Here is a 13,568-nt window from a genome sequence, read left to right as displayed (position 1 = left end):
ATGCCATGTACTGTTTAACTCCACTACTCTCTCTTGCTCTCAAACAGATCTATGGAACAACACCATAAATAAATAATACAGATGCTCGGTGTACTGCATCTCGAAATAAAGTAGGGATCTCCTCTGACCACACAGCTGAAGATTCATAACACCAAAGAGATTTCCTGCCCATGAGTAAAATAAAATTTATAGCTTGAGGACTAAAATCCTTTAAAGGATGCTTGACCTAAAGGGAGCTGAAGATGTTAATAACTGCAGGTCACAAGCACAAGCATGCAGTATATGTCAAAAAAGCAATATGCTGTATATTTATAGAGGTTAATCTGAACAAAGTTCTTACAGTTTCATGTCATACTGTAGTTTAAAAAGATGCAACAAACATGAATATAATATATTATATTTAGTTCTTGGTCTTTGTGGTTGATCTGCAAACAAACTGATCATAAGACCACCTCTGACCAGATATATCATAACATGAATGTAGTGTGGTACCAGTGTATCAAATACAGCATAATAACTGTGATGTGTTATTACTGGCCATTTAATTAGACACACCTACTTGCTTTAAGTGCGCAGGACTCTTGTTAAATGAGTATTGACTCTGGGGAGGAAAAAAAAGCAAACTTGATAATAAAATGGTCCTGGGCTGCTGTAAGCCCTGCAATATTCAGTGCTTTGTCAGGGGTATCAGGTCACAGCTGGCTGAAAATTTGTGCATATACCATATATGCTCAGTAAAGATCATCATATTTCCACAGTAGATAAAAGTAGATATTAAACAAATGAATTATATGAAATAAAAAAAACATGATATATGGGTTCTCTTTATCTACTTTAGGACTGTGAAAATCTGATTATGTTTTATGTCATATTTATGCAGAAATATAGAAAATTCTAAAGAGTTCACAAACATTCAAGCACCACTGTATGTTTCAGGCATAAAAAAGGAGCTGGGAGCCAATCAGGGGAGGGTTACAGTAAAACCTAAGAAAAAATATCCACTTAAATTCAATGTCAGCATCGCAAGTGACTGAGACACTCTTCTGTTTTCAGCAACTCATCTCTGCACTTACAACTCGCACACAAGTGTCTGAGCAGTGCTTTTGTCTGCTGTTAGGTCTGAGATCTGAATATCATTGTGCAAACTTACTGCTTGCATGTGTGACAGGTTAAAATGTTAATTAAGGGCTGTCAACATAGAATACATGAAGAAAAATCTCATAATTATTAAAATGTTAATTAAGAGCTGTCAACATAGACTACATGAAGAAGAAACTCATGATTGATGCAAATTAATTAAGTGAAGATATCTTTTAAAATGTTGTTGATTAAAAATGGTTCATAAAATGTTTAAAGGGATAAAATGGTCTATATTCAAAGCACTGGAAGAATTTAAAGATCATCTCCACTGTTTCTTGTGGATCTGTGATCTATTAGTCAAGCTAATGGATGTTGGTGATTGATTAGTTGTGTCTGATGATACACTAGGGGGAGCTCTCCTGGGTTTCCTCAGTCTGCATAAAGTTTGCTGTGGGGAAACATCGCTGGAGTTTTTCTGTTCTTAATATCCTTCCGCTTTTCGGGGCACAACACATGTAACTCTACTCAACAAAAATGAGTAAAATATATCATGTCGTAGATTTGGTATTGGCCTGCTGTCTCCCTGCCTATTCTCTCTAATGTCTATTCAATCATATCTAACTATCAACAATATTACAATAACATCTGTGTCACAAGTAGGGTAGGTAATGTCTGTCTGACAAAAAGGTAAATTGAGAAGAGACTGCACCTGAGTATGAGAAGCCCAGGACGTTTAACACATCAGCGATCTACTGGGAGTTGTCCAGGTGAATTGTGCAAAGAGAGAAAGCCTCCGAAGCAGGACAAATCAAACAAGTCTCTCTTTCTGTCCCTGTGGGCAAAGGCAGCTCTTCTAGAAGAACACCTGAATCTACCTAATGGAATGGAAAATTGGGGGGAAATAGAGAAATGTACCCACGGGGATATCCTTTCCAGCCTGCAGTTTTCACATAGTTAATATGAAATTTTCTACAACCTTCACTCGGTCAGCACACAAGCCATTACCATTCAGGACTTATTCAGCGAAATGCCCAGCTGATAAAATGCTATTTTAAATATCTGCTGAACAACTGCTGCATCTTAACTAACCACAGCTCATCTTAATGTCGATTGCTCCAGCTGCCCAACCACTGCACAGGCATTACTGAAGAAAAAAATCATGTGAAAACCCCAGCTAGAAACACGCATGATGGTAATAACCCAGAGGAATAATGGGTGAGTGAGGAAATCAGCCTCTAAGCTATTCACATTGAGATGACATTGAGATTAAATTGATGTTTTGCTTAAATTTCGCATTTTTGCAAGTGACTAGGCATACATCTCAAAGCAATAAATGTTTTTTTTTAATGAAGGTGTCAACGGGACTGACATTAGACACAACACCTCCTCCACTTTAAGGGGACATGTTACATAGCGGATAACATGAACACATGCAACAATATAAAAGACAAATTAACACATGCAATAATCCTTACCAGGGCAATAGGCATGAGACACGAGCTGTCACCAAAAACATGTCATCAGATATTCAACTCAAAACAAAGTAAAGCATCTGTTTACCATAATCCCCAATAGGGCTGCACAATATCCATCCATTCATCCTTCCATTTTCCATCCCGAATTGAAAATACTTGGCCGAAGCCGAAACCTAATATAATGAAAAACGTGGTCGAAAGCCGAAGGCCGAATACCGAGCACGCTTTTTCGTGTTTTTCCCAATTATTTTGCCATTTTTTTTATTTGTCTGCCTGCCCTTAAATAAATACGTCTTTACCTGCTTCCGTATTCTACTCTCTTACGTCTCGCGACGTGACAGAAACATGCTCCAGAACAGAAACGAAACAAACGCACGTGTCCACATCTCGTGCATGTGTGCGCCCCCTCATCGAGGTTGTGACATTTGCGCGTCTCACTCTGGTTGCTAGGCTATTTGGTCGCGTCATCAAACACGTCATTGTTCGGTCAAATTTATTCGTCCTTTTCACTTTATTTGGCCGAACACCGAAAATGATTTTTTTTGCTATTTTCGGCCGAATAATTTCGGTTGCCGAACATTCGGTGCATCCCTAGTGCCAACCCATCACAGAGCACAATCGCACACACATTCACACACTACGGACAATGTGGAAATACCAATCAGCCTACAACACATGTCTTTGGACTGGCGGAGGAAACTAGAGTACCTCAAGGAAACCCCTGAAGCACAGGAAGAACATAGAAACTTGAGACAAACATGCTAACCACTAAGCCACCATGCCCCCCAGCTGCACAATATATTGAATGTAAGCAATTGTCCCGATATTGGCCTTTTTAATAATTATATTACAGATGTCTGTAATGTGCCTTTTTTATTTTTTATTTTTTAACCACAGTCATGTTTCTTCTTTGACATACGACTCTGCCAGCGCATTTTTTGATCTACTGCTCATGCAGCTTTACAGGGCAACCTTCTGGCCTTAGAGGGCAGGGAACACGACTTATATAAACATCACAGCACAGTGTCATTCTGACTGATGGGACAAAAATAATGTCATCCTTCCCACTCAGAGATCAGAGCCAATTTTGCTCTGCTGGACTCCTAGCCGTGTGTGGCAGTGGCTTCATACGGTTTCAAACTTGCAATTTCTTAATGTCTAGCAATTTTTATTGTGCTTTGTGAAAACTCTGAACAAACTCAGATGTTAGACTGGGTATTTTAATGCAGATTTAGTGAATTCATTTTGGTTCTATTAATGCAGACAAGGAGGTACAGTGGTGCAGCAGGTAGTATTGTTGACTCCCAGCTCCAAGGTCCCTGGTTCAATTCTGAGCTCAGACCTCCCAAAAACATGCCAGCAGGTGGATTGGCTATGCTAAATTGCCCCTAGGTGTACATAAATGTGTGAATGTCTGTGTGCATGGTCTCCTGCAATGAACTGGTGTCACATTCAGGGTGCATTTCCCCCCAACTCCCAGTGTTCCCGGGATATCTACCCTGAAGCAATTTGAATCCACCGTGACCCTGACTAGAATAAACAAGTTATTGAATATGAATGAAAGAAATAATGAATAATGTAGGCCAACTTGTGGTCCACCAGTTTGTTTTAATATATATTGCACAGAGTAGCACAATCACATCACAATATTCATGTTCCATTTCTATCACTACCACTTGGTATTCTGCAGAGTTCTCAAGCAGTGGTGATATGAAGGAAGTGCTGTCGCACGTATTTGATCCCTTCAAAAGCAATTATCTTCCCTCATTAAGAAATCTTGCTTAATGTAATTACTTTGTAGTTAAAATATTCATTTCATCCTCTGGACGTGTGGTACGGTTCTAGTTTTGTTAGAGAACAATTATCTTTAATGAGATCAGACAATTTAATCTGTGCACAGTGGCATTCAATGCTCTAGTGTATTAAGAGGCTGTGAGCTCAAAAGAAGGATGAGGTTCTATGGCCAATGACAAGGCGAGAATCAATAACATGGCCCTCCTTCATGGCCAACTGCTGACCCTCACTTTTATAACCGTATACAAGCCTCGTCCGATTCCTTTTCTCTGTCTGTCGGTTTATGATGCTCATGCGTGGAGCGCTGTATTATACAAGATGTCATTTTATTAGAATAAAAACACAGTCTAGTGGATTTGCAGCACAAACCGTATAATCAATTGTAAAAATGCACTCAAAACAATTAACTGCTTTATGTAGTTTATACTAGCTATTCTTACAAAAGCTGCAGTGAAATCAAAAGGCAAATATTGAAAACAACGCTATGACAGGACTGCTATGCAGAGCAATCATTATGCAATGAACTTTCTTAACTAGTCTGAGCATTGTGACTCATTCGCCTTCATCACTGCTTCTTCCATGTCTAAGCCATCAGGATTAAATTATAGTTGGAGATCCAGATCAGACTGCCAATTTATTTCAAAAGACGACACACAGAAGGAGTACTATATGAAAGCTACCACAGTAGCTTTAAAGGGACTTCAGGCAATAGTAATTTCACCAGTGATTTGACCCATAGCAGCAAAAGGACAAGGTAGAAAATTCTAGCATAACATATAAAGTCAGTAAAACTGAAAAAGTAGTGATAAAGTGGTCAAATTGGGTAGATTTTTATGGCAAGGCATGCTTTTCAGTGACATTTTATTTCTAATCCACCAAAGTGCTGGAGGCTTCCAGTCTTCAATGTTGTCACCCTGATCTTAATGAGTGCTGCTAAATTTAGCCCGTGAACAGTCTCAGTTTGGCCTTGCAGGCAACTTTGACAGTGACATGCACTTTATATAGTGTAGTTCTGTCATGTTACTGGCTGTTGATTCATCAATCAAACTAGATTGGGAATGTGCTCTAAACAACATTGTTTTACTTAATGAGTGCTCAAACGCATAATATCCAATAGGCTTTGTGGTTGTGAAAGGGAAAAAAAACAAGAACTAGCACAGTTCCCCTTTTATAAGCAATATACTGCTTGTCCCTGAGAGCTGATCTGTGGTGAATGATGGATCTGTAATCCCCAGGGAAAACACAGACAGATGAGTGCTGACATTCACCCAAGCAACTACACTGAAATATGACTAAAGCAATTAAAGGGAAAACAGCAGATTGAATGCATTAATTATTTTACAAATCACTTAGGGGACTAGTTTTGCATTATGGTTGCCTGAACTGCCACCTGAATTCTCCATACACAAGACAAATAAACAACAAAACAAGGTAATCTAGATAAATAACCTGCACCTGCACTATGGCCCTAATTACACTGCTGTGATCATCAATTAAGAATATTTGCACACTGAAACTAACAAAGCGGCAGCATCTTGCTTCAACAAGAGAGATAATATGAGAGCTGTAACTGAGACAAAATTGATCAATTTGTTTATACAACTCTTACCCTGCTGACTCCACGGCCACGGTCCTCTCCATAGTTTGTCCCCAGGATTTCAAAGAAGATGTTGGGGTTCGTTCCATTATCGCTGAATTCCAGCAAATTTGTCAGACCACTCACTCCACTCTGAAAAAGTAAATACAATGCTGTTGATGTATTTATACTATGTAATCTATTCATTATACATATTACTTTATTTGGTAAATGGCGCACTTATATAGCGCTTTACACTGTGTCTCATTCACCCATTCACACTCACACTCCAATGGTAGCAGAGCTGCCATGCAAGGCGCTAACTTGCCATCGGGAGCAACTTGGGGTTCAGTGTCTTGCCCAAGGACATTCGGCATGTGGAGTCACGCGGGCCGGGAATCGAACCACCAACCCTACGATTAATGGACTACCCGCTCTACCACCTGAGCCACAGCCACCCCAGCTATTTGGTAATACTTCACAATTAGGATATATTAATAAACATTACTTAATATAGTAGGAAGCATTACTAAAAAGATAACCAATAAGTCTATTAACCATTAATTAATGATAACAATTTTGCTTAATTTTTAAGTATTAGTAAGGATGCATTAAGTAAGGAATAACACATGCTGTGGGAACACACATTCCCTCACCAGCCTATCTTTTGTCTCTCTGTGGAGTTTAATATGAGAAAATATGCAGCATAAAAAAAAAAAAAAACTGATGACTTGTGCACATTAATATAAACCCATTATTTATGTTACAGCCAGAACTCCTGTCACAGCTGCTGTTATAGAACATTAATCAACATCTTCTGATTTGAGAATCTAACCTCACTGTGGTATAATCAACATTATTATTATTATTATTATTATTATTATTATTATTATTATTATTATTATTATTATACCATTAAAATGAAACTATTAACTAAATAACTAACCATTGACTAATCATAATAATGATAATTAAAATATAATTTTCAATTTATTAAGCAATTCTACATTTTAATTAAGATGACAGATATTTACTGTAAGTACGAGGAATTAGGCATTGCTTAACCAAAGTCTATGACACAATAGATATAAAAAGTCTACACACCTTTGTTAAAATGGCAGTCTTTTGTGAGGTTGAATGAATGAAACCAAGATAAATCATGACAGACCTTTTCCCACCCTCACTGTGAAATTACAATGTATAAAAATTAAGTAAAAGCAATCAGAAACATTTTAGTGAAAAATACACTGACAATAACCTAGTCACATCTTGACTTGGCAATATTTTCCAACTCTTTCTTGTAAGGTAATTGTAAGGGCATCTCCAGTGCACGGCCCACTTCAGGTCTGGGCTCTGGCTAGGTCAAGTGATCACATTTTGGTTAAGCCATTCCTTTATTGATTTGGATGTATGCTTTGGGTCACTGTCATGCTGAAACATGAAATTCCTTTTCAACTTCGGTTTACTAGCAGACTGGTATTTGTAGCTATTCATGTTTCCCTCCATCTTGATAAAAAGCCCCAGTTCTGGCTGAAGAAAATCAGCCCTAAGTCATGATGCTGCCACTACCATGTTTCACCAAGGGTATGGTGCTCCTTGGGTGATGCTTTTTTTTTTGTACCAAACATACCTTTTGGAATTATGGAATTATTATAACTTATGGAATTGGTCTCATCAGACAATAACACAAGGTTTGGGGTGATATAGTTGAGCTTGGATGTTTTTTGTGAGAAAGGGCTTCCAGCCACTATACCATATAGCCCAGACATGTGAAGAATCTGAGAGATTGTTGTCAAATACAGAGAGTAATCGGTACTTGTCAGATATTCCAGCACCTCCTTTAATGTTGCTGTAGGTCTCTTGGCAGCCTCCTTGGTAAGTTATTGTTTTGGCCTTTTATACATCTTGGAGGGCTGTTCTTTGTAATGTCACTGTGGTGCTCCATTTTCTCCATTTGTTGATGACGACCTTCATGGTTTTCCATGGTACGACTAATGTTTTGGAAATTCTTTTATACCTCTTTCCTGATCGATACCTTTCAACTGTCACAGCTCGGTCCGATCAGAACTCAAATTCCCAAGATGCAACACTCACTTCTCATGCACGCATGCGCTCACCATCCCCGGAGTTCTGATCAGTCACACCTGGCACCAATCACACACACTCACCGCTAGTATTTAGGGAAGTCATTCACCCAGTTTATACGCGAAGTATACGCTCAGTAGCTCGTTTCTCTGCGTTACCAAGCCGCTCTAGTTTGTTTGTTTCTCATGATCCTCGACCCTTGTTTTCTGTCCCGACTATGCTTTCTGCCTATCCCCGGTTGTATTGTTCGCCCGATCGCTTGACCCTTGTTTACCCTACGAATAAGTTTCTTGAACTTCCCGATTCTACGCTCTACCCCCGCCGCCCGCTCCTGCTTCCGTGCCGTTTTCGAGGTTTGTGACATCAACAAGTGAGATACTGTGCATGCTTTGTAAGCTCTTTGCAGACTATGGCTTCAGCAGTCAGATAAAAGCAAGAAGACGTGAAGAAAATCCTACAGAAACAGCTGGGTCTTTTGGGGGTTAATCAGACTAATTTCGTTGATCACATCACCAATTATAAGAGAGTGCACACTTATGCAACCTGGTTATTGTAACTTTTTTTTTTTAAAATAATTCCCTAAAACTGATTTCTGATTGTTTTACACTTAATTGTGAATAAATTTTCACTTACATACACATTCAATACATTGTAATTTCACATTGAGGGTGAAAAAAGTTCTGACATGATTTATCTTGGTTTCATTTTTTATATTCATTGTAGAGTTATAACTACAGTATTATGTTTCCCTTACTGTATAGTGTCATGGTTATGCCGAAATCAGCGCTGGGCTACATCAGCCCTGGCACATCACATGACCCTGGCACATGTCTCACACCTGTTTTGTGTTACCCATGATCAGCACCTCTATTTAAGTTCTAGCTTCTGTGTGTTTCTATGTCAAGCTTCTGTTGTTGTCATCTTCATATGTCGTCATATGTTTCACAGCCCCAGTTATTGTTTTTCTGTTCTCTGGTCTAGTTCTAATTCCTCTTTTCACGGTTTTGATTTGTTACTGCACGTCTCTTTAATAAAGGCTGCAATTGCATCTGCTGCCTCCTGCATTACGTGACATATAGTCACTTCTGCTTATGTTTCAATACGTGCTTTGGATTGTCACTGTGTTTATGAATTTATGTTTATTTATATAAATAGAATTTAAATTCTGTTTCATGTACAGTATGCTTTATCTCTGATTCATGTTTGTCATGTTTTATTTATCATTTACTTTGTTTAATTAATTTTGGTCTCATTTTGTCCCATCTCTGTGATTTCCAATTTCACTCATGGATTTTGAAAAGTGACTCTTAGTTTGAGAAACGCACTACATAAATACATTTACATTTATTCATTTAGCAGATGCTTTTATCCAAAGCAACTTACAAATGAGGAAAATACAAGCAAAGCGATAAATCAAGCGGAGAACAATACAAGTAGTGCTACCGTGATTTAAGATTTATAATTGAGTTCAAGAGAAGCAAAGTGATACATAAAACTTATCATTATCATGAGTAACATTCCCTATGACACATTCTGCCCTTTATCCTGCACTTTATAATTGCTTAAGAATGTTTTAAGTATTAAAAAACCAAAATGTATTTCACAAAGGTAACTTGATTAGCCATTACTCAATTATCATAATAATAATAGTGCTTTGAGCATTACTAATAGTTACTATTAGTATTACTAATAATAGTGTCTAAGCAGTACTCCATCATACGCAAGCCTTAATTATTACTTTGTGTCACTTCTTGTAAAGTGTAAAACACACTGTGCATACCTTTATTAACCCTTTAGAAATGCATGAAAGTGTTTATAAAGTATTCCTTAATTATTATCTAATTACACTATCTAAAATTAAAATCTTAAATTATTCTAATTGCACTATAAGAGCCCCTCACATTTTTAATTTATTTATTTATTTATTTTTCAACAGAGGCTTTTCAAATTCAGTGTAATTTTGGATAATATTCATTATGTACGGAAGAATAAACTTTTTCCTGTTTGGATTTTGATTGCTTTGTCTATTTATGCCTAGCTGTGTCTTTGTATAATGGCAAGGTTCGAAATCAATTGAACATTGGGGTACACAATAAATGTTAGCCTTAACTATAAATGATAAATATTATCATTGTTGAAATAATTTAAAACACTGATTATTAATCAATCTCATACATTTATGAAGTGTTGTCAAATGGACATATGTTCAGCTGTACAATATGAGACACAAATAAATGCAATGATTCAGTAACGATTATTAATTGCCCCAATAAATTATGAATTATTAAAAAAGGGTTACAATTTACAATAAGGAGCAATTTGTAATTAATGAATTATTTAAAGTTTAAATGTTTATATAAATAGATTTATAAATAGTTTTTGATACTCAACATACCCCAAAATCTGCTTACATTCACAAAAGGGAATGTTTGCTACAAATGATCAATCACAGACTAGTTATTTCTGTGTGATGTCTAAGGGGAAAATGATACACTTCTAAAGTAAAAACATATCTGATTGAAACAATCTGGATGCAGCATAGTTTGCTCAAAAGACACATTTCTAAGGTGTTGTGATCCTCACAACATTCTTTTCCTTTTATTGTTGACACAATGTTCAGATGTTTGTTTCCCTGTCAGACTGATAAAAAAAAGGAAAGGAACTGTGTGCACACAACAATACGGATACCAGTGAAATTGTAACTCGCACGATTCTTATAATTGTGGTCATATAAATGTATAATACACTTCAGACTGTCTATGAGCAATGCATTTGAAGTTGAAACTGGGGAGCTGTAACAGAAATAAATAATGTAGGTTGTCTTTGAAGGACTGGTTTAGGAAACAATGCCTGCAGTAACAAATGTTCAGGATTTCCTACTGTTGTGAAAAACACAACTTAATTTTATGGCCAAGAATGGCCTTCCATTTACAGTTCACAATCCAATTTAACTGGTAATAATGCATGCAGGATAACCACACTGGCAGTGGTAGCTAGCATTTTACAAGTCAAACATGTCAACAAAGAGAATAATAACATTAAAAGAGGCAACCAACTCACATATTTATGTCAAACAAACCTCTTATTTTTGGCAAAAAGTTCACAAAATAGCCTTTGCGCTTTGCTCTTTTATTCATAAAATATCCATAACACACAGAATCCAATTCAGCTAGTCCTGGCACCACTGAGAAGGGAGCTAAAGACTCTCAAGCAGTGAGAGCTACAACTTACTGTGAGCTAACAATCACAAATAGCGAGCTATGTGAGAAACTCCATCCAAGGCAAACATGTGGAAAAATTAATTAACATTAAATTAATTAAAATAAAGGCAACTTTTCCTTCATGGTTTGTTGAATTTAGTCTGAACCATGTTAAACAAAGCTATTGATTTTAGTAGAACATTCACCAAAAGAAGCAGCTAATAGCCCAGTGAATTAATTATGGGATTGGTAAAGTAGGACAGGACTATTAAGGTTTGACTTTAAGAATTTAAGAAAAGAGCATTATGGCCTTTATGTTTGCTCTAAGAGGGAGTTAACCAGTGATGTATGTATGTCTATCCATCCATCCACTGCTTATCTGACCCAAGTTTTGCAGGGGAGCCTGGTGCCTAACCCTAGAGAACCCAGGGCACAAGGTGGGGGACACCCTGGATGGGTTGCCAACCCATTGCAGGGCACAATCATACACACATTCACACACTACAGACAATTTGGAAATGCCAATCAGTTTATAACGCAGGTCTTTGGACTGGGAGAGGAAAACGGAGTACAAGTAGGAAACCCCTGAAGCATGGGGAGAACATGCAAACTCTGTGCACACAGGACAGAGGCAGGATTCAAACCCTCAACACCAGCAGTGTGAGGCAAATATGCATTAAGCCACGTGCACATTAAACCCTAAGCCACCATATATACACTCCCTATAACCAAATGTATTAATTGTCATCTTCACTGTTATCTTCATTTATCGTTGGGAACAATAAAGTTGATCTTATCGACACAATTTTGGACAAAAGTGAGCTGAATACCATAGCATCAGTGCCCACATACTGTGCTGCCACACTCATATCAGTATAGGCGTGTTACTTCCTGAGTACAAAAATAATAGCTTGCTGAAAAGAGCAAAAACTGCTTTTATGTCCAACCAAATCTCACCTTTTTCCACTAAGTTATGCTTGTGGCTGCACAAAATGAAAGCCCATAATTTTTGTTATAATGTAGTAATCATTAATACATAGGAAAGGCCCAGCAAAATTATTTACAATTATGTCAAGTCCCTTTCACGACTTAAATTCCAAACTTCAATTAATCTGGAAACGCCTCCTGAGGAGTGAAGTAGAAACAATTACCTGGTTGCTATACAATGAAATGATCAAGTGTAAAATGATCTAAAGGCCTCTTTAAGGCACTCTAAAATACTACTGAAAAGAAAGAACATACTGGTACACCTCAGCTGGATACTCTGCGATATGTGTGTGTTTCAGGTTTAAAACAGACCTTTAATGATGAATTCCACAGCATGGTTTTTTAAAGATGTAAAAAGAAAAAAAAAAATCTAATAAATCTGCATCAGGGTTTATTCCCACCTCATGACCAGTGTTTCTGTATGCTCCGGATTCACAGTGACACGGTAAAGCGGTTAATAAAGATGACTGAATGGCTAATTCTGTGAAATGCTGTATAGTATGAATTTGTATGAGAGAATAGCAGAGTCAATAACAAATCAGATTGTCATGGATCTCAGGAACTCTACAAACAGTATAAGCAAGCAACACTCAAATGACTGCCAAACTCCCAACGAATAAGCATTAAAGACCTGTGAATTTACAAACAGACTGCTGTAGGGCCTAAGTACTAGATAGTGAAAATTTATATAACTGGCCTCAGCAGGGTAATATCTCTAGTGGCAGAGTTCCTGATAAGTCTGCATACAGATACACTACAGCACCCTGGAGGCAAGGTCATTCTTCACAGAGCATAAAGAATGTTAGCCAACAGAAGCACACACACTAGTGTCTATCCAGGCCTGCTGTTTTCCAGGCATGATAGAATAAAAACCCCCAGGTTGAAAGCATGTCTGCTGGTGAGGAAAAAAAAGGCATTTTAGAAAACATCTAGCTGTCCATCAAAACCCTGTGGGTGACAGAATAGACATTTATGCCTGAACAAGCACAAGGGATATGCACAAACTCTCACACAAATGTTCTGTCTTATGAATTTACACACACACAAATAATTTCCCACTTTCTGGCACTGTCCTACCTTTTTGACAGTCTCCAGCATAGATCGACCACCCTGCCATGGCTTGGAGCCTTTGCGGATGCACGAGAGGCTCGCCATGCTGTGCCACTTGCGGTCCTCCAGCTTCCTGTGAAAGGTGTTGGCGAGTAGCAATACTGTGTCGTAGATGTATCGGTTGGTGATCTAACCAGATGGGGTAGGAGAGCGACAGAGAAAGAACGGGTTATGGAAAGCTTAAGGCATTTAATTAATCATCACCTTACAAGAAAAAAAATCTTGATATATGACTCACACAGGAAATACTGTAAAGAGAGG

General features: G+C 37.7%; 1 protein-coding gene across 1 annotated transcript in view; it reads right to left on the bottom strand.

Annotated features, from left to right (window-relative positions):
- The window catches only part of grid2 (glutamate receptor, ionotropic, delta 2), a 522,151-nt gene that overhangs the window by 144,355 nt on the left and 364,228 nt on the right, over window positions 1–13,568 (bottom strand). Inside the window, exons 7-8 of the mRNA XM_017468976.3 lie at window positions 13,275–13,436; window positions 5,959–6,078 (exon numbers count right to left, since the gene is read on the bottom strand). Of these exons, the coding sequence (XP_017324465.1) occupies window positions 5,959–6,078; window positions 13,275–13,436 (282 nt within the window). The remainder of the gene's footprint in view (window positions 1–5,958; window positions 6,079–13,274; window positions 13,437–13,568) is intronic.

This window comes from Ictalurus punctatus, chromosome 5 (assembly GCF_001660625.3).
Source record: "Ictalurus punctatus breed USDA103 chromosome 5, Coco_2.0, whole genome shotgun sequence".
NCBI lineage: Eukaryota > Metazoa > Chordata > Actinopteri > Siluriformes > Ictaluridae > Ictalurus > Ictalurus punctatus.
The sequence above is the reverse complement of the archived record's forward strand: the minus strand, read 5'-3'. Positions and strand labels throughout refer to the sequence as shown.